Source organism: Heterodontus francisci, chromosome 2, assembly GCF_036365525.1.
Source record: "Heterodontus francisci isolate sHetFra1 chromosome 2, sHetFra1.hap1, whole genome shotgun sequence".
Lineage (NCBI taxonomy): Eukaryota > Metazoa > Chordata > Chondrichthyes > Heterodontiformes > Heterodontidae > Heterodontus > Heterodontus francisci.
In genome coordinates this window covers 220693214-220715478 of record NC_090372.1, presented here as the reverse complement: position 1 = coordinate 220715478, position 22265 = coordinate 220693214, and the positions used below count along the sequence as shown (strand labels likewise).

Sequence of the window (22265 nt, the reverse complement as noted above, 5' to 3'; positions counted from 1 at the left end):
AATGCACCTGCAGTACTGTGTGCAGGTTTGGTCCCCTTACCTTCGGAAGGATATTATTGCCATAGAGGGAGTGCATTAAAGGTTCACCAGACTTGCTCCCGGGATGGCGGGACAGTCCTATGAAGAGAGATTGGGGAAACTAGGCCTGTATTCTCTAGAGTTTCGAAGAATGAGATGTGATCTCATTGAAACCTACATAATACTTAAAGGGATAGACAGGGTAGATGCAGCTAAGATGTTTCCCCTGGTTGGGGAATGTAGAACCAGGGGACACAATTTCAAAAGAAGGGGGAGGCCACTTAGATCAGAGATGAGGAGAAATTCCTTCACTCAGAAAGCTGTGAATCTTTGGAATTCTCTACCCTAGAGGGCTGTGGAAGCTCAGTCACTGAGTATGTTTAAAGCAGAGATTGACAGATTTCTAAATACAAATGACAAAGAGATCTGGGGAGAGCGTGGGGAAAAAGGCATTGAAGTGGATGACCTTCCATGCTTGTATTGAAACGCGGAGAAGGATTGACGAGCTGAATGGCCTACTCCTGCTCCTGTGTGCCGATGTTCCTATCCTGAAACTCCCTCCCTAACAGCACTGTGGGTGTACCTGCACCCCAAGGACTGCAACAGTTCAAGAAGGCAGCTCACCACCACCTTGTCAAGGGCAATTAGGGATGGGCAATAAAACCTGGCCTGTGCACAGATCATTGAGGGTTGCAGGGCAGGTTGAGAAAGGGGTTAATAACGATACAGGATCTTGGGTTTTATAAAGAAGGGCATAGAGTAAAAAAGCAAGTAATTTATGATGAACCTTTATAAAACACTGGTTTGGCCACAACTGGAGTATTGTGTCCAATACTGGAGTATTGTGTCCAATTCTGGAGTATTGTGTCCAATTCTGGAGTATTGTGTCCAATACTGGAGTATTGTGTCCAATACTGGACACCGCAATTTAGGAAGGATGTTAAGGCATTAGAGAGGATGCATGAGAATGGTTCCAGAGATGAGGAACATCAGTTACGTGGATAGATTGGAGAAGCTGTAGTTGTTCTCCTTAGAGAGGATTCATAGGAGTTTTGATAGAGGTGTTCAAAATCATGAGGAGTTGGGACAGAGTCGATAGAGAGAAACTGTTCCCATTGGAAGAAGGATCCAGGACCAGAGGACACTGATTTAAGGATTTAAAGTGATTGGCAAAAAAGCCAGAGGTGACATGAGGAAAAACATTTTCACGCAGCGAGTGGTTAGGATCTGGAATGCACCGCCTGAGAGTGTGGTGGAGGCAGATTCAATCGTGGCTTTCAAAAGAGAGCTGGATAAACACCTGAAGAGAGAAGATTTGAAGGGCATGGGGAAAAGGCAGGGGAGTGGGACACGGTGAGTTGCTCTTACCGTGAGCTGGCACAGACACGATGGGCTGAATGGTCTCCTATGCTCTAGCCATTCTATGATCCATGGTCAGCTTTTTATAAAACTCCCACGATGGAATTTGCGTTCCTGATCTCTGGACGATTAGTCCAGTAACTGCACACTGTATCCATTGATCTGGACCACAAGATGGAATATGTCCTGATCTCCCAATCGCAATCCATTGTCCAACATTATAGGTTATAGAATCATAGAAACTTACAGCACAGAAGGAGGCCATTCAGCCCATCGAGCCTGTGCTGGCTCTTTGAAAGAGCAGTCATGCTGAGTCCCACATCCCCGCTTTCTTTCCGTAACCCTATAAGTTCCTCATCCTCCAGAACCTGTCCAACTCCCTTTCAAAATTATTGATGAAATCAGCTTCCACCTCCTTTTCAGGTCAAGCGTTCCAGATCACGACAACTCTGAGGGGAAACATTTCTCCTCATCTCCCCTCTAAACTTTTTTGTCAATGATTTTGAAATGGGGAGGCAGTGTTGTAGTGGTAATGTCACTAGACCAGTGATCCAGAGCCCAAGCTAATGCTCTGGGGGATCAAGGGTTTAAATCCCAACACAGCAGAAGGTGGAGTTTGAATTCAATTAATAAATTTGGAATTAAAAGCTAGTCTAATGCTGACTATGAAACCATTGTCGATTGTTGTAAAAACCCATCTGGTTCACTAATGTCCTTTAAGGAAGGAAATCTGCCGTCCTTACCCGGTCTGGCCTACATGTGACTCCAGACGAGCTGGTAAGCCAATCAGTTCAAGGGATGGGCAAGAAATGTTGGCCTTGCCAGCAACGCCCACCTCCCACAAAAAAATAAAAAAAAGAAACTCTGACCTCTAGTTTTGACCCACTCCCCACAGGGATTAGTTTTTCCTCTACCTCCTCTATCAAAACCTCTCGTCGTTTTGAAAGTCACCTCTTAACCTTCCCCGTTCCAAGGAGAACAGTCCGAACTTTTCAACCTCTCCTCATACCCGAAGGCCCTCATCCCTGGTAACATCCGGGTAAACCTCCTCTGTCCCCTTTCTAAGGCCTTTACATCTTTCCTGAAATGCAGTGCCTGGAATTGTCCACAAACCTCCAGCTGAGGCTTAACCAGTGATTTATAAAGTTCTTGTCGTTGCCAGCATCAGGCTGGTGCGAGACGTGAGGTCCCAGGAGAGAGCAGCCATGCTGTGCCTTGTGGGTGTCAGGAACAGGACAGAGAGGGAACTGCTCACAGGCCCCACACAGCTCATTAACCTGAGCCGGATTCCAAATACAGGCTCCTCTTTCCAGGTGGCAGAACCGATGAGTGCATCATGAAAACAAAGCACTGACCACTTAAACATTCACAGCCACTGTTCCATGTGGAACTACGGAGATTTCCTGGATTTACCTCCCTCAATTGTTCCTGCTTTTTCATGGAATCTTCATCCGGCTCATCGGGCTCAACCACAGGATGTTTTGGGCTAAGATCAGGACAAAGAAATAAAATTAAAACCTCAAACAGCTGCCACAAGTGGAGTGAACTTTATGGTGTTAAATCGAAGGAAGACATTGTTCTGTTCCGTTCACTATTGAGACATCCCACCAATTATTGGTTTAAGGTTCATTCTGTCCAAAATATTCCTTCATGCCAGCCATGGCTCAGTGAGCAGCACACTCGCTTCTGAGTCAGAAGGTCAAAAGAGACTAGAGCACATAATCCACACTGAAATTCCCAGCACAGTACTGAGGGAGTGCTGCACTGTCAGAGGATCAGTACTGAGGGAGCGCTGCACTGTCAGAGGGTCAGTACTGAGGGAGCGCTGCACTGTCAGAGGGTCAGTACTGAGGGAGCACTGCACTGTTGGAGGGTCAGTACTGAGGGAGTGCTGCACTGTCGGAGGGTCAGTACTGAGGGAGCGCTGCACTGTCGGAGGGTCAGTACTGAGGGAGCACTGCACTGTCGGAGGGTCAGTACTGAGGGAGCACTGCACTGTCGGAGGGTCAGTACTGAGGGAGTGCTGCACTGTCGGAGGGTCAGTACTGAGGGAGCGCTGCACTGTCAGAGGGTCAGTACTGAGGGAGCACTGCACTGTTGGAGGGTCAGTACTGAGGGAGCACTGCACTGTTGGAGGGTCAGTACTGAGGGAGCACTGCACTGTTGGAGGGTCAGTACTGAGGGAGTGCTGCACTGTCAGAGGGTCAGTACTGAGGGAGTGCTGCACTGTCAGAGGGTCAGTACTGAGGGAGCACTGCACTGTTGGAGGGTCAGTGCTGAGGGAGTGCTGCACTGTCAGAGGGTCAGTACTGAGGGAGCACTGCACTGTCGGATGGTCAGTACTGAGGGAGCGCTGCACTGTCAGAGGGTCAGTACTGAGGGAGCGCTGCACTGTCAGAGGGTCAGTACTGAGGGAGCGCTGCACTGTCAGAGGGTCAGTACTGAGGGAGCGCTGCACTGTCAGAGGGTCAGTACTGAGGGAGCACTGCACTGTCGGATGGTCAGTACTGAGGGAGCGCTGCACTGTCAGAGGGTCAGTACTGAGGGAGCGCTGCACTGTCAGAGGGTCAGTACTGAGGGAGCGCTGCACTGTCAGAGGGTCAGTACTGAGGGAGCGCTGCACTGTCAGAGGGTCAGTACTGAGGGAGCACTGCACTGTCGGAGGGTCAGTACTGAGGGAGCACTGCACTGTCGGATGGTCAGTACTGAGGGAGCGCTGCACTGTCAGAGGGTCAGTACTGAGGGAGCACTGCACTGTCGGAGGGTCAGTACTCAGGGAGCGCTGCACTGTCAGAGGGTCAGTACTGAGGGAGCACTGCACTGTCGGAGGGTCAGTACTGAGGGAGCGCTGCACTGTCGGAGGGTCAGTACTGAGGGAGCACTGCACTGTCGGAGGGTCAGTACTGAGGGAGCACTGCACTGTCGGAGGGTCAGTACTGAGGGAGCACTGCATTGTGGCAGAGTCAGTACTGAGGGAGTGCTTTACTGTTGGAGGCGCAGTACTGAGGGAGCGCTGCACTGTCAGAGGTGCTGTTTTATCGAATGAAACATTAAACCAAGGCCCTGTCTGCTCTCTCAGGTTGATGTAAAAGAATCCATGGCATAATTTCAAAGAAGAGCACTTGGTGTGTGTTAATGTAGGTCAGTGAGCACAGTGGTGACAGGGGAATGGGACTTGGTGTGTGTTAATGTAGGTCAGTGAGTACAGGGGGTGATAGGGGAACGGGATGTGGTGTGTGTTAATGTAGGTCAGTGAGCACAGTGGTGACAGGGGAATGGGAGTTGGTGTGTGTTAATGTAGGTCAGTGAGTACAGAGGTGATAGGGAACGGGACTTGGTGTGAGTTAATGTAGGTCAGTGAGTACAGGGGTGATAGGGGAACGGGACTTGGTGTGTGTTAATGTAGGTCAGTGAGTACAGGGGTGATAGGGGAACGGGACTTGGTGTGTGTTAATGTAGGTCAGTGAGTACAGGGGTGATAGGGGAACGGGACTTGGTGTGTGTTAATGTAGGTCAGTGAGTACAGGGGTGATAGGGGAATGGGACTTGGTGTGTGTTAAGGTAGGTCAGTGAGTACAGGGGTGATAGGGGAAAGGGACTTGGTGCAAGTTAAGACATGGGCAGCAGAGTTTTGGATGATCTCAAGTTTACGGAGAGTAGAATGTGGGAGACCAACCAGGAGAGCATTGGAATAGTCAAGTCTAGAGATAACAAAGACATGAGTGAGAGTTTCAGCAGCAGATGAGCTGAGACAGGGGCAAAGTTGAGTAATGTTACGGAGGTGGAAATAGGCGTCTTAGTGATGGCACGAATATGAGGTTGGAAGCTCATCTCGGGGTCAAATGTGACACCAAGGTTGTGAGCAAGGTTGGCTTAATCTCAAAATATTGCCAGGGAGAGGGATGGAGTCGGTAGCTGGGGAACAGAGGTTGGAGCAGGGACTGAAGACAATGGCTTCAGTCTTCCCAATATTTAATTGGAGGAAATTTCTGTTCATCCAGTACTGGATGTCATATAATCAGTCTAATAATTTAGAGACAGCAGAGGAGTTGAGAGAGGTGGTGGTGAGGTAGAGCTGGGTGTTGTTAGTATACATGTGAAACTAACACTGTGCTTTCAGATGATGTCGCTGAGGGGCAGCATATAGATGAGAAATAGGAGAGGGCCAAGGATAGATACTTGGTCCTTAGTCATGCAGCCTTTGGCTACTTGGTGGCAACTCAGAGTGAGTTTTTGAAGTCTCACTACCAACTTCGCTGCCGTCTTGTATAATTATAAACAGATAAATAACACTTTGCTATTAACATATCTCTATTAACATATTACCTGGAACACTATCTCTTGTCACAGTTTTCCCTGATAATACCCCTAATGTTAACAGCCTTTCCTCTGATGTCTATACCTTCAGCAAACTCATGAGAGATTTGCTGGTACCATTTTAAAAACATTTTCACTTTTTAAAAATAAAACTCTCTTCTCCAGAGACAGGTCCCTGATGGTTGTACTCAATGGAAGGTTACAGTAGTAGATGCCTGGGAATATTGTAGATTTAGGGGGTATAGGGGATGCAGGAGTACACTTAAAAAGGAAATTAAAAGGGCAAAAAGGGGCCATGAGATTTCCCTGGCAGATCAGATAAAGGAAAATCCTAAAAGATTCTATAAGTATATTAAGAGTAAAAGGGTAGCTAGGGAGAGAGTAGGTCCCCTTAAGGATCAGTGTGGTAATCTATGTGCGGAGCCACGGGAAATGGGCGAGGTCTTAAATGAATACTTCTCGTCTGTATTCACCGTGGAGAAGGTCATGGAAGCTAGTGAGTTCAAGGGAGGGAACACCGATATCCTGGAGCATATCAACATTACAAAGGAGGAGGTGTTGGATGTTTTGAAGCACATGAAAGTGGATAAATCCCCAGGGCCTGACCAGGTGTATCCTAGGATGCTATGGGAAGCAAGGGAGGAGATTGCTGGGGACCTGGCAGAGATTTTTGTATCATCGTTAGCCACGGGTGAGGTACCGGAAGACTGGAGGATAGCTAATGTTGTGCCTTTATTTAAGAAGGGCAGCAGGGATAAGCCAGGGAACTACAGGCCGGTGAGCCTTACATCAGTGGTGGGAAAGTTATTGGAAGGGATTCTGAGAGACAGGATTTATATGCATTTGAAAAGGCGAGGTCTGATTAGGGATAGTCAGCATGGCTTTGTGTGTGGGAAATCATGTCTCACAAATATGATTGAGTTTTTTGAGGAGGTGACCAAGAAGATTGACGAGGGCAGGACGGTGGATGTTGTTTACATGGACTTTAGCAAGGCCTTTGACAAGGTCCCGCATGGTAGGCTGGTCCGGAAGGTTCGAACACTTGGGATCCAGGGTGAGCTAGCCAATTGGATACAAAATTGGCTTGGTGATAGGAGGCAGAGGGTGGTTGTGGAGGGCTGTTTTTCAGATTGGAGGCCGGTGACCAGTGGTGTGCCGCAGGGATCGGTGCTGGGCCCTCTGTTGTTTGTCATATATATTAATAACTTGGATGTAAATGTAGGGGGTATGATTAGTAAGTTTGCAGATGACATCAAAATTGGTGGTATCGTGGACAGTGAAGAAGGTTGTCTAAGGTTACAACAGGATATAGATCAACTGGGAAAGTGGGCAAGGGATTGGCAAATGGAATTTAATGCAGACAAATGCGAAGTGATGCATTTTGGGAAGTTAAACCAGGTCAGGACATATACAGTGAATGGCAGGGCCCTGGGGAGTGTTCTTGAGCAGAGAGACCTTGGGGTGCAAGTACATAGTTCCCTGAAAGTGGTAACACAGGTCGACAGGGTAGTGAAGAAGGCGTATGGCATGCTTGCCTTCATCGACCGAGGCATTGAGTACAAGAGTTGGGACGTCATGTTACAGTTGTACATAATGTTGGTTAGGCCGCATTTGGAGTACTGTGTGCAGTTCTGGTCACCGCACTACAGGAAAGATGTGATTAAGCTAGAGACGGTGCAGAAAAGATTCACAAGGATGTTGCCTGGTTTGGAGGGCTTGAGTTATAAAGAGATTGGATAGGCTGGGTCTGTTTTCCCTGGAGCAAAGGAGGCTGAGAGGGGACATGATCGAGGTACATAAAATTATGAGAGGCGTAGATAGGGTAGATAGCCAGAGTCTGTTTCCCATGGTAGGGGTGACTAAAACTGGAGGGCATAGATTTAAGGTGAGAGGGAGGAGGTTTAAAGGGGATCAAAGGGGTAAATTTTTCACACAAAGAATAGTGGGTATCTGGAATGAGCTGCCTGAGGAGGTGGTGGAGGCAGGAACAGTAGCAACATTTAAGAGGCATCTGGACAAGTACTTGAATAAGCAAGGCATAGAGGAATATGGAATTAATGCAGGCAGGTGGGATTAGTATAGATAGGCATTATGGTCGGCATGGACGCGGTGGGCCGAAGGGCCTGTTTCTATGCTGTACGACTCTATGACTCTGTTTCTGTGATTGGGGTTTTGTACCCCGAATTTCCAGGTTGCACTCACTCCTGTGAGAAGGGCAGTAAACCCCCTCCTCCCTTGATTATCATCACCTTTCCTGTCTATATCTAAACAGCCAAGTGTTACATGCATGCACAGCACTGCCTATTCCTAGATCAGGCTCCTGGAAAGTTAACCGGACACTTTTCTCTCCCCCATCAACCTGCAACTCAGTAAAGCAGCTCACCTGCAGCCGATCCAACCTGAAGCTGACTGAGATGAAGAGAGCAGTGTTAGCGAATTCAGCATTGACACAACCTTTGGTTTAGTTCAGATCATGCAATACTCTGCTGCCCATTTCCTAACTCACACCAAGTCCTGTTCACTCATCACCCCCACGCTCGTTGACCTACATTGGCCCCCGGTCCAGGAAATCCTCGACTTTAAAATTCTCATTTTTGTTCTCAATTCCCTCCATGGCCTCGCCTCTCCCTATCTCTGTAATCCCCTCCATCCCCACAACGCTCCGAGATATCTGCACTCCTCTAATTCTGGCCTCTTGAGCATCCCTGATTTTAAATCGCTCCACCATTGGCGGCCGTGCCTTCAGCTGCCTGGGCCCTAAATACCCGCATTCCTACTTTAAACCTCTCTGCCCCTCTCTCCTCTTTTAAAATACAAATAAATACTCCATAAAACAGCCTCTTTGACCAAGCTTTTAGTCAGCAGTCCAAATCCCTATGTGACTTGGTGTCAAATTTGATTCAATAATGGCTCCAGTGAAGCCCCGTTGGACATTTGACAATGGTAAAGACACAATATAAACACAGGCTATTGTTAACTTGAAAGGAACAATGACAAAAGTGGTATCGCAGGAGTCAGCATGGCACGGGTTCAAAACAGGATCACCTCACACAGACGGCTTGGGATCCCAGCCCCAGTCTGAGATAAGGAAGCTTCAGGTTGGAATCTGACTGATATCAAAGGAAAATAAGTTTTGAGGCCACGCAAAAGTTTGAGTTAAAGTGACAGGCAGCAGGTCTTGATTGCAAGAGTGAGGAAGGAGAGGGCAGTGCTTAAACAGAGGAAGTAGAGGGAGATTGAGCAGGAGGCAAAATTCAGCAAACCACAGAGCAACCGGTTTCACGCAGTGATACTGCCAGAGAAGGCACTGCACTGTCGGAGGGTCGGTCCTGAGGGAGCGCTGCACTGTCGGAGGGTCGGTACTGAGGGAGCGCCGCACTGTCGGAGGGTCGGTACTGAGGGAGCGCCGCACTGTCGGAGGGTCGGTACTGAGGGAGCGCCGCACTGTCGGAGGGTCGGTACTGAGGGAGCGCCGCACTGTCGGAGGGTCGGTACTGAGGGAGCGCCGCACTGTCGGAGGGTCGGTACTGAGGGAGCGCCGCACTGTCGGAGGGTCGGTACTGAGGGAGCGCCGCACTGTCGGAGGGTCGGTACTGAGGGGGCGCCGCACTGTCGGAGGGTCGGTACTGAGGGGGCGCCGCACTGTCGGAGGGTCGGTACTGAGGGGGCGCCGCACTGTCGGAGGGTCGGTACTGAGGGGGCGCCGCACTGTCGGAGGGTCGGTACTGAGGGGGCGCCGCACTGTCGGAGGGTCGGTACTGAGGGAGCGCTGCACATTAACATTCAGTTTGAGGGTGAGAAGTTTAGGTCTGAAACTAGTGTCTTAAATTTAAATAAAGGCAATTGCAAGGGTACGGAGACAGAGTTGGCTAAAGTGGACTGGGAAAATAAGTTAGAAGGTAAGGCGGTAGGAGATATTTCATTACTCTCAACAAAGATGTATTCCATTGAGAAAGCAAGACACTGAGAATGATGCACCAACTGTGGCTAACTAAGGAAGTTAGGGATGGTACCAAATTGAAAGAAAAGGCAGACAATGCTGCAAAGATTAGTGGTAGGCCAGAAGATTGGGAAACTTATGGAAACCAGCAGAGGATGACTTTAAAAAAGTAAAGAGGGAGAAATTAGAATATGAGTAAACTAGTAAGAAATGTAAACACAGACAGTAAAAGCTTCAACAAATATAGAAAAAGGAAGAGAGTGGCTAACGTAAGAAAGATTAGAGGGGAGATGAGGAAAATGTTTTTCATTCAGAGGGTGGTGGGGGTCTGGAACTCACTGCCTGAAAGGATAGTTGAGGCAGAAACCCTCAACTCATTCAAAAGGAGTCTGGATATGCACCTCAAGTGCCGTAATCTGCAGGGCTACGGACCAAATCTTGGAAGGTGGGATTAGAACAGGTGGATCGTTTTTTGGCCAGCACAGACATAATCGGCCAAGTGGCCTCTCTCTGTGCTGTAAACTTTCTATGATGCTATGATAAGTGTTGGTCCCTTAGAGGGTGAGATAGGGGAATTAATAATGGGAAACAAGGAAACGGCAAAGACTTTGTACAAGTATTTTGTATCTGTCTTCACAGGAGAAGACACAAAAAGCATCCAAGAATAGCAGAAAACCAAGAGGCAAAATGGAGAGAGGAACTTAAAACTATCACTAGAGAAAAAGTGCTAGGAAAACTAATGGGACTAAAGGCTGACAAGTCCCCTGGATCTGATGACCTGCATACTAGGGTCTTAAAAGAAGTGGCTGCAGAGATAGTGGATGCATTGGCTGTAATCTTCCAAAATTCTCTAGATTCTGGAAAGGTCCCAGCAGATTGGAAAACTGAAAATGTAGCACCTCTGATCAAGAAAGTGGAGGGGTGGAGGGATGCGGCACAACAGAAAGCAGGAAACTATAGGCCAGTTAGCCTAACTTCTGTCATGAGGAAAATGCTAGAATCAATTATGAAGGAAGTAGTAACAGGACATTTGGAAAATCATAAATCAATCAGGCAGAGTCGACATGGCTTTGTGAAAGGGAAATTGTGTTTGACAAATTTGAGGGTGTAACAAGCAGGGTAGATAAAGGGGAACCAGTAGATGTAGTGTATTTGGATTTCCAAAAGGTTACTACACAAGAAAAGAGCTCATGTGATGGGGTAATATATTAGTATGGATAGAGGATTGGCTAACTAACAGGAAACAGAGTCGGGATAAATGGGAAATTTTCAGGTTGGCAAGCTGTAACTAGTGGAGTGCCACAGGGATCAGTGCTGGGACCTCAACTATTTACAATCTATATTAATGACTCGGCTGAAGGAACTGACTGTATTGTAGCCAAATTTGCTGACGATACGAAGAGGACAGATGGAGTATAATGTATAATGGAGTATAATGTGAGGTTCTCAACATTGGCAGGAAGAATAGAAAAGCTGAATATTACTTACATAGAGAAAGTCTGCAGAATGCTGTGGTACAAAGGGATCTGAGTGTCCTTGTACATGAATCACAAAAAGTTAGCATGCAGGTACAGAAAGTAATTGGGAAAGAAAAGGGCATGTTGCCATTTATTGCAAGGGGGGTGGAGTATAAAAGGAGAGAAGTCTTGCTACAATTGTACAGGGCACTGGTGAGACAGCGCCTAGAGTTTTGTGTACAGGTTTGGTCTCCTTACTTAAGAAGCTATATACTGGCATTGGAAGCAGTTCAGAGAAGGTTCACTATGCTGGTTCCTGGGATGAAGGGGTTGAGCAGGTTGGGCCTATACTCATTGGAGTTTAGGTGAATGAGATGTGATCTTATTGAAGCATATGAGATTCTGAGGGAGCTTGACAGGATAGATGCTGAGAGGATGTTTCCACTCGTGGGGGAAATCAAGAACTAGGGGGCACAGCTTAAAAATAAGGGGTCTCACTTTTAAGTAGGAAATGAGGAGGAATTTCTTCTCTCAGAGGGTCGTTAATCTTTGGAATTCTCTTCCCCAGAAAGCCGTGGAGGCTGGGTCATTGAATATATTCAAGGCTGAGCTGGACAGATTTTGATCTACAAGGGAGTCAAGGGTTATGGGGGCATAATGGAGTTAAGGCCACAATCAGATTGGCCATGATCTTATTGAATGGTGGAGCAGGCTTGAGGGGCCGAATGGTCTTCTCCTGCTTCTATTTCTTATTTTCTTATTCTTATGTTCTTATATAGTTTCCCTGGTGTCCTGGCTAATATTTATCCCTCAATCAACATCACAAAAACAGAGTACCTGTTTATTATCACATGCAGTTTGTGGGATCTTGCTGTGTGCAAACTAGCAGTTGCATTTCCTACATTACAACAGTGACTACACTTCAAAGGTGCTGTGGTTGGTTGTGAGGTGCTTTGAGACGTTCCCCCCACCAAGGTGATGAATGACCTTTAATCAACCTTACTCCATCCACACTGCCCTCTTTCACCATCCTGCCTAAACAAGGCTTTACATTCCATCGTTCCTGGTGTATTATTATCTCCAGAGATGTTGGTGTTATTTGTCTCTCTATCTGAACCAACTCCCCTACATTTCTAATCTTCCCCTGATCAAACTCAATTAACAAGTTCAAATCAAGCTAGCAATTGACCGAGTTTGACATCAAGGAGCCCCAGTAAAATGGAAGCCAATGGAATCGGGGGGAAAACACAAAGGAAGATGGTTGTGGTTGTTGGAGGCCAATCATCTCAACCCCAGGCCATTGCTGGAGGAGTTCTTCAGGGTAGTGTCCTCGGCCCAACCATCCTCAGCTTTTCCATTAATGACCTTCCCTCCATAAGATCAAGTGGGGATGTTCACTGATGATCACAATGTTCAGCACCATTCACCACTTCTCAGATACTGAAGCAATCCATGCCTGCATACAGCAAGACCTGGACAACATTCAGGCTTGGGTTGATAAGTGGCAAGCAACATTTATGCCACACAAGTACCAGTCAATGACAAAAACAAGAGGGAATCTAACCATCTCCCCTTGACGTTCAACAGCATTACCATCGCTGAATCCCCCATGAAACAAGGACAAAAGAGCTGAAGTCAAGAGGTGAGGTGAGAGTGACTGCTCTTAACATCAAGGCAGCATTTGACCGAGTATGGCATCAAGGAGCCCTAGAAAAACTGGAATCGATGGGAATTGGGGTAAAATTCTTCACTGGCTGGAGTCATACCGAGCACAAAGGATAAAGGTTGTAATTGTTGGAAGCCAATCACCTCAGTCCCAGGACATCATTGCAGGAGTTCCTAGGCCCAACCTTCTTCAGCTGCTCCATCAATGACCTTTCCTCCATCATAAGGTCAGATGTGGAGATGTTTGCTGATGATTGCACAATGTTCGGCACCATTCGTGACTTCTCAGATACTGAAGTAGCCCGTATCCATTTGCAGCAAGACCTGGACAACATTCAGGCTTGGGCTGATAAGTGGCAAGTAACATGCGTGCCACACAAGTGCCAGGTAATGACCATCTCAAACAAGAGAGAATCTAACCATCTCCTTTTGACATTCAATGGCATTACCATCGCTGAATCCCCCACTATCGACATCCTGGGGGTTACCATTAACCAGAAACTGAACTTCAGTAACCATATAAATGCTGTGGCTACAAGAGCAGGTCAGAGACTGGGAATCCTGCGGCAAGTGACTCACCTCCTGACCCCCCAAAGCCTGTGCACCATCTACAAGGCATAAGTCAGGAGTGTGATGGAATAATCTCACTTGCCTGAATGAGTGCAGTTACAACAAACTGCCATGGTGGGACTTGAATTTACATTCTCTGGATTATTACTCCCAACCTCTGGAGTACTAGTCAGTAACATAACCACTCGACTATCTTACCCACCTGAGTTCAGTCAGACCCATGGTATTGCTCCCACTCCCGTCTATTACAATCCTCTTCCTACCTGTGTTTGAATGAATGGGGTCCTCTCAAGCGCTGGCGATCTTCAGCTGACAGGGAATCTAGAGCAGTGCTGGAAATGGGAACGGGAACATCAGGCACTCGATCACTGGCATCCCGACATGCTATCTAACCAGAAAGCAAAGAATGATTAGCAGCATTGCTTTTGTGTACACAGCATAGAGTTCTATGGATGAAACTTGGAAGCATTGTGAACGGTGAGGAGGATGGTGTAGAACTTCAAAAGGACATAGACAAGTTGGTGGAATGGGCAGACAGGTGGCCGATGAAGTTCAATGCAGAGAAATGTGAAGTAATTCATTTTGGTAGGAAGAACATGGAGAGACAATATAAAATAAAGGGTACAATTCTAAAGGGGGTGCAGGAGCAGAGGGACCTAGGTATATATGTGCATAAGTCATTGAAGGTGGCAGGACAGGTGAAGAGAGTGGTTAATAAAACATACAGAATCCTGGGCTTTATTAATAGGGGAATAGAGTACAAGAACAAGGAGGTTATGTTGAGCTTGTATAAGACACTAGTTCGGCCTCAGCTGGAGTATTGTGTCCAGTTCTGGGTGCCACACTTTAGGAAAGATGTGAAGGCATTGGAGAGAGTACAGAAAAGATTCACGAGAATGATTCCAGGGATGAGGAATTTCAGTTATGAAGATAGATTGGAGAAGTTGGGACTGTTTTCCTCGGAGAAGAGAAGGCTGAGAGGAGATTTGATAGAGGTGTTCAAAATCATGAGGGGTCTGGACAGAGTAAATAGTGAGAAACTGTTCCCACTGGTGAAAGGATCGAAAATGAGAGGGCACAGATTTAAAGAATTTGGTAAAAGAAGCAAAAGTGACATGATGAAAAACTTTTTCACGCAGAGAGTGATTAAGGTCTAGAATGTGCTGCCTGAGTGCGGTGGAGGCAGGTTCAATTGAAGCATTCAAAAGGGAATTAGACTGTTAGATGAAAAAGGATGAATTTGCAGGGTTATGGGGAGAAGGCGGGAGAGTGGCACAAGGTGAATTGCTCATTTGGAGAGCCGGTGCAGACATGATGGGCCGAATGGCCTCCTTCTGCGCTGTAACAATTCTGTGATGGGGACAGTGTAAAGGGAGCTTTACTCTGTATCTAACCCCTTTTTTTTAAAAAAAAAAAAGGTGGCCTTTATACCCCAGTCCCTGCAGTGCCCACCGGTCACGGAAGGCCTCATGCGTACCGGTGGACAACGCGTGTTCCTTCTCCAGGACACCCGGGCGCGAACGTAACCGCGGAAGAGGGGCAGGCAATCAGGGAGGACGAACCCCCTGACGGCCCGCAGCCTGGACCTGCGAATTGCCACCTTGGCCAGGCCCAGGAGCAGACCGACGAGGAGATCCTCCCCCCGGCCCAAGCCCCTCCGCACCGGGTGCCCAAAGATCAGGAGCGTGGGACTGAAGTGCAGCCAGAATTTGAGGAGCAGCCACTCCAAATACTCAAAGAGGGGCTGCAACCTCGCACGCTCCATATATACATGGAACACGGACTCGGCCAGGCTGCAGAAATTACAGGCGGCCTGGGAGTCCATGAACCTACTTAAAAGTCTATTGCACGGGAATGCCCTGTGCAACACCCTCCACCCCAGATCCCCAATGTAAAGAGGGAGGACTCCTGCGTAGAGACCTTCATCGGGGTTTCCCCTCGCCGCCAGATGGCAACACGGACCGCCAGGGGGTGTCCAGCCAGCTGATGAGGGCGAGGAAGTGGAGAGTGTGCAGGAGCAGCCCGTACAGGAAACCCCTCCGCGCTGATTGAAATGGCACAGAGGGCATTTCCGAGAGTCGCTTCAGGTTGTGTGGGACAGGCTCCCGAGGAGGGTTTTGGGGCCTGGGTCCGATGAGCAGTTCCGGCCGAGCAGGGGGTCAGCTCGGCCAGGAGCGCACCTCACCCCCGAACCACCTGCAGTGAGGGGTGTCCCGGGGGCTTCGGCTACTCCTCCGCCCGCCGGTCCGTCCCCGGAGTTGGTCACCTGGACAGCCGAGGCGCTCTCCTCTGCCGGCTGAGGAATGCCCTGACTGGGAATAGATCCCAGTTAAAGACAGGCAACTCCCTCAGAGAGGCGCGGCTAACGGATTCCACTGGGAGCTGCGTGTCGTCTCGAAGGCAGTGACACTGGCGGATGAAATACGTCGCCAGCGCACACCATCTGGGAGGACGCTCGACGTACAGGTATCTCTGCAGGGTCCGAAGGCGGAGAGTCGCAGCCTGCGTGCGGACGCACACCAGCAACTGGCCGCCCTCCTCGATCAGGAGACTCAGGACCACAGCAGAGACCCAGTGTTTCCTCTTGTCCCAGAAGAAATCGATGAGTTTCTTCTGGATCTTGATGGCGAATGCAGGGGGCGGGGCCAAAGTGACCAACCGGTACCACAACATGGAGGCCACCAGTCGGTTTATGACCAGCGCTCGGCCCCTGTAGGAAAGCACTTGGAGCAGTCCTGTCCAGCGCCCCAGCCAAGTGGTGACCTTCGCCTCCAACGCCTGCCAGTTTGCCAGCCAGGCTTCCCCGGCAGGTCAAAGGTGGACTCCGAAAGCGTGCAGAGTCCCGAAAAGGTATTCATGATCCACGCTGTCGAACGCCTTCTCCTGATAGAGGGAGAGAAAGGCGACCGACTGACCAGTCCTCTGGGAAAGATGGATCAGGTCCCAGACCAGGTGGATGGTGTCCTCGACCAGCCAAGGACTGTGTAGGACTGGTCGGGGTGGATCATGTGGGCCAGCAGGGAGCCCAGGCGGGTAGACATAGCCCAGGCAAAGATCTTATAACCCATGCTGAGGAGGGAGACCGGACGCCAGTTTTTAAGCAAGTGGAGATTGCCCCTCTTCAGCAGCAGGACAATGACTGCCCTGCGCCACGAGAGGGGCGTCTCCCCGGTCGGCAGGCTTTCCCCCAGGACCCGCGCGTAATCGTCCCCCAGGACGTCCCAGAATGCCCTGAGGAACTCCACGGTAAGCCCGTCCAGCCCTAGGGATTTTCCCCTCGAGAGCTGGTGGAGGGCGCCAGTCAACTCCACCAATGTGAGCGGAGCCTCCAATCCTTCGGCGCCCTCCGGGCTGACCTGCGGCAGGTCCTCCCACAAAACTCTGCGCGCGTCCTCGCTGGACGGATTTGGAGAGAACAACGGACTGTAATAGGTATGGACCAGGAGGCCCATTCCCTCCGGATCCGTGATGGAAGATCCATCGTCGGCCAGCAGCTCAACGAGCTGCTTACGGACCCCCCGCCATTTTTCCAGCGAGTAAAGGTAGGGTGAGGCGCGGTCCAAGTCTTCCAGGACCTGGATCCGCGACCTCACGTACGCACCTTGGGACCCTATGAGCTGCAGGTCCCTCAGCGCGCCCTTCTTCTCTTTGTACGCCTGCCACAGGGCCAGGTCCATGACGGCATGACCGAGGCGGGACTCCAAGTCGAGCACCTCCCTCTCTAGGCGCCCGATCTCGGCTTCCCGCCTCCTGGTCGACCCCTTCGCGTACTCCTGACAGAAGACGCGGATGTGAGTCTTGCCCACATCCCACCGTAGCCTCAAGGAGGTGAAGCCCCCCTGCTTCCTTCTCCAGTTGGCCCAGTATCGACGGAACGAGTCCCGGAATCGCTCGTCCTCCAGCAGCCGGATGTTAAAGTGCCAGTACGCGGACCCCGCCCGCGTGCGGAGTGGAGTGAACACCGCCCACACCAGGTGGCGGTCCGAGCACGGCACCAGCCGCATGGAGGCCATCAAGATGCAGAAGACGTACGCCTGCGAAAAGTAGAGGCAGTCGATTCGGGACCCTCCTCCTCTAGACCCCCACGTGAAGGTGCTGGAGTCGGGATGGAGATTCCGCCAGACTTCCACCAAGTTGAGGGAGCTGATCATTCCCTCAACTTCTCCACCGACGCTTGGCCGCACCGGGGACCGGAGCGATCCCCCACCTCGAGGGTACAGTTAAAATCCCCCCCCGAGGATGATGCACTCGCAGCTATCGATTGAGCTCAAGAGAGCGGACACTTCTTCAAAGAAGCATGCTTGCAACGCGCCGGGCCTGGGTGCTTTCACGTCCACAAAGTGGTGCGGCACGCTACCCTGGCAAACAGTGAGGTGGATCAAGCGGCCCGGCACTAGCTCCTTGACCCCCAAGATCTCCGGCTGAAAAGTCGGGGCCAACAAGATAGCCACCCCACTAGAAATATGGGTGAGGTGACTCCAGGAGCCAGATGGCTTCGTCTCCCGGAATGGTGTGGGTTTCCGCCTCCGTCACGATCCCACCCCCAGGATCGATGGCAGAGGAGTCCTCTCTGGGTTCTACTGTGAAACTACAGCCTGTGGGCGCCAGCGGTTCAGGACCCCCCTCCACCTCCGTCCAAAGGCCAATGAGCGGTCCAGGGGAGACGGAAGTTCCCAACTCCGGAAATCCAGCCGGAGCCAAGACCGGAGGCGGAGAGAGGAGGCCATCTCCCGCTCCGCCAGCACCCACAGGTCCAGCAGATGGGGCAGTATTTTCGGTTATAACCAGGTCAGGTGTTTCCTGGTTGTGAGTGGATTCTGGCTGGGACGGCTGACCCCTCTGGGCTTCCCCCTCCCCTCCACTCAGGGCACCTGACCCAGTGGCAGAATGGGAGGTGTCCCCAGGCTCCCCCACCACAAGCAGGGCTCCACTGGCTTCCCCCGGAGGGGTCACATGTAGAAGTGTCTCCCCCTCCCCTCCATCCTGACGGGTAGGGAGCTCCTGCTCAGGCTTTGCAGCCTTGATATTGGTGGTGGTGGCAGGGTGAACCTGGGGACCCAAAACAGGAGACAGCTCCCCTCCAACAGATAGACACTACACCTCAGGGCCCCTTGTTACCTCTGTGGAGGGGTGCCTTCTCCTCTTTGTCCCACTAGGGCGCGGAGGCTCAGAGACCTCCATGTCATCAGAGGCCTCTGCCTCCGCACCCTCCTTTTTTTTTTAAAGCTACCCTGGGTCTGGGCCTGAGCCCAGCCCTGGGACAGGTGGAATCCGTGGGAACGGGCCTTGGGCTGAGCTCAGGCTCGGGTTGTGTCACGGTGTCCTGGGAGTGTTTGGTGGGGACAGTGTCAATGCAGTTTTACTCTGTATCTAATCTGTGCTGTGCCTGTCCTGGGAATGTTTGATGGGGACAGTGTAGAGGGAGATTTACTCTATCTAATCTATGCTGTACCTGTCCTGGGAGTGTTTGATGCTTAAGTGGCAAGTGTCTGAGTCCTAGCACTAATATTGCTCATGTCAATGGCCATAACATTTACATGAAAAAGTTCACATTTGCACACACACAAAAATATGCACACAGGCTCACACACACACACACACACACACACAGATACTGGCGCAGACGCAAACACACAGAGACACACACAGATGCACGCACAGAGATACAGACGCACCACAGATTGTTATGATCCTGTAGGTTTTATTTTCGGTAAATATGCGGTGTGTCTTTAAGACAGCAAAGGATCAGTACTACTTTAAGAATAAGCAGGCCTCAGGAGTTACCGAAAAGGTGCATTCTCATTACCTTGGATACAGCCATTCGGAGACTGCGATTCAAAGGGTGCCTTCTCGTTGCCTTGGATCTAGCCACTGGGACCGAGTATCGAGAGATACATTTGTTACAATTCAATTTTGAACTGGCTTATAGTGCAAACAGCCTATTCTAACAGAGAAAAACAGACAGACATCTATGTGTTAGCACCTGAAAGAGCAGCTCAGCCATGTAAGCTGAAGGAAAAGAATTTAGTCTGTTTATTTATTATCTCTCAAAATTCTAAAAAAAGTCGAGCCAAAACAGAGATCGCTGATAATTTAAACTGAAGGAAGGGAAGTTAGACTGTGACAATCTTTTATCCCTCAAAAATTCTAAATGCAAATTGATTCATTAAAAAGTGTTTTCAAGTCATTAATTGTTGAAATTTATCGCTGGAGAAGGAAAGCATCACTTACTGCTGGAATTAGACTACGGACTGTTCTACTGTTGAAGAACCTTTTTTTCCCCATCGAACGGCTGTGAAGACTTCAAGCAACATTGGACTGTAAATTTGCAAGGACTCTAATGTTTTCTATTTTAAATGTTGTTTATATCTTCATAGTGTTTAAGAATTGAATTTTTCTAATTAAAGAGTCAATTTGTTGATTTAAAGACACCCGGTTTTGTTAGCCTCATTCAGGGGGTTAATAGATAGTACAATTTGGCTGGGTCTTTCTTTAGTTTGGCAAGTTTAAAATGATATGTTAGGCGATCTGTGGAGGGACGGGATTGAATTAACAATGCATTTCTCCCACCACAATCAGAATCGTATAATTTGATTTGGGGCTTTGACTAGAGCGGTCGGTCATAACAAGATACAGGTACAGACAGACAGTCACACACACGCAGACAGACACAGGCGGAAACATACACATGCACACACACCGATGCATGCATAGAGACACATACAAGCGGACACACACATATGCAGATGCACCAAAAGACACAGTCACACACATGTAGACACACATGCACAGACGTGCGCACATACACAAACTCTGCCCCTATTCATACCCGGAGCAGGTACGGCTGGGTCAGGTACTCCTTGCTGTTCATGTGATACAGATTCCGCTCAATCCCCAGCAGCAGGTCACCCACATCATTGCAGAATGAAATGCTGTCAACGACGGCTTTCAGGTGGATGATTCTGTGAAAGACACGGAGGGGAGGTGAGTGTTTAAATGTAATGGGACTTGGGGATTCTGGCTCTAACTCACCCACAGACTTATAGGTGCAATTTGAAAAGGAAAACTAATATTGAAATATTTGAATCTATGATGTACTGCTCAACTGGATCCTTCACATTGTAGGTTAATGCTGCCAATATGCCAGCAGTTCGAACTCCTGCAGTGCTGATCTGATTACTGGTTTACAGTTAGACACGTATCAGTCTCCCTCTCCCCCATCCCCACCTCCAGTACCAGGCTAACCCACGCTCATATGAAAACCTGGGCAGGGTGAGTCGGCGAGCTACTCCACAGTGGAGGGAATCAGAGCAGGCTCGATCTTGACCTTGGAATTCTAGCAGAGGGGTGGGGATGGCAATCGTGAGCAGGGACCCACCCCAGCCCACCTACGACAGGGACCACAATCCCCCCCAGCCCACCTGCGACAGGGACCACAATCCCCCCCCAGCCCACCTGCGACAGGGACCACAATCCCCCCCCAGCCCACCTACGACAGGGACCACAATCCCCCCCAGCCCACCTGTGACAGGGACCACAATCCCCCCCCAGCCCACCTGCGACAGGGACCACAATCCCCCGAGCCCACCTGTGACAAGGACCACAATCCCCCCCCAGCCCACCTGTGACAGGGACCACAATCCCCCCCAACCCCACCTGTGACAGGGACCACAATCCCCCCCCAACCCACCTGTGACAGGGACCACAATCCCCCCCAGCCCACCTGTGACAGGGATCACAATCCCCCCCCAGCCCACCTGCGACAGGGACCACAATCCCCCCCCAGCCCACCTGTGACAGGGATCACACCCCCAGCCCACCTGTGACTGGGATCACACCCCCAGCCCACCTGTGACTGTCAAACAACAACAATTTGCCAATGCAATTGGCATTTATATAGCACCTTTAACAAATGGTAAAACATCCCAAAGTGCTTCACGAGAGTGATTATCAAACAAGATTTGACACCGAGCCACATAAGACGATATTAGGGCAGGTGACCAGAGGTTTGGTCAAAGTGTTAGGTTTTAAGGAGTGTCTTAAAGAAGGAAAGAGAGAGAGGTGCGAGGTTTAGGGAGGGAATTCCAGAGCTTGGGGCCCAGGCAGCTGAAGGTGTGGCCGCCAATGGTGAAGGAATTGAAATCGGGTGTGCTCAAGAGGCTAGAATTAGAGGAGTGCAAGAGATCTCGGACGATTGTGGGGTTAGCAGCAATTACAGAGATAGCGAGGGGGCAAGGGAATATAAGGATTTGAAAATAAGGATGATAATATTAAAACTGAGGGCACTGTTGGACCAGGAGTCAATGTCGGTCAGCAAGCACAGGGGGGTGATAGGTGAACAGGACTGTAGGGTGAGTTAGGAGACTGGGCAGCAGAGGTTTGGATGAGCTCAGGTTTACAGAGATCACTCTCAGTGTCAGACTCTCCTGCTGTGGCAGCACTGTCACTGATCAGTGAGGCTTCCACAGACATATTCCTTTTAGTTAAATGAACAACTATGTGGCAGAAACAGAAAACCAGAGTATGATTTCAGTGCAACACATGTCTCTGACAGTCCCCACAGTGTTTTTGTGTGAATGTGATTTGCCTGCTATACATGCTGGGCAATGTTATGGGGTAGCACTGTTACTGTGTTCTACTATACAGCAAGAATGGTCCTTCTGCATAAGCAACCTTTTTCACAGTTGTTTCCAGCTCCACTCTGACCGGTACCTTTATAAAAACCACAGTCAGTACAAACTTCCCCCATCCAACATTTACAGAGGATTAGAAGGGTTTAAGCATACAAGAGGCAAAATGAATATTAATCAAGTGTTAATTACTTACATTTAGTCTTGCATTCAGCGCACCTTACCCAGATATGAACTAGTGCATAAATGCAGTTGCTTCTGTCTGAAATAAATGGAGCTCTTAGGCAAGTTTGAAATTGACGTCAATAC

The 22265-nt window shown here is 49.5% G+C and overlaps 1 protein-coding gene across 3 annotated transcripts in view; it reads right to left on the bottom strand.

Moving 5' to 3' along the window:
- wdr97 (WD repeat domain 97) overlaps positions 1–22265 on the bottom strand; it is a 141367-nt gene that overhangs the window by 58426 nt on the left and 60676 nt on the right. For all 3 annotated transcript variants that reach the window (XM_068016085.1, XM_068016093.1, XM_068016103.1), the window contains 3 exons: positions 20156–20288; positions 13590–13714; positions 2791–2863 (listed from right to left, as the gene is read on the bottom strand). In XM_068016085.1, the coding sequence (XP_067872186.1) occupies positions 2791–2863; positions 13590–13714; positions 20156–20288 (331 nt within the window). The remainder of the gene's footprint in view (positions 1–2790; positions 2864–13589; positions 13715–20155; positions 20289–22265) is intronic.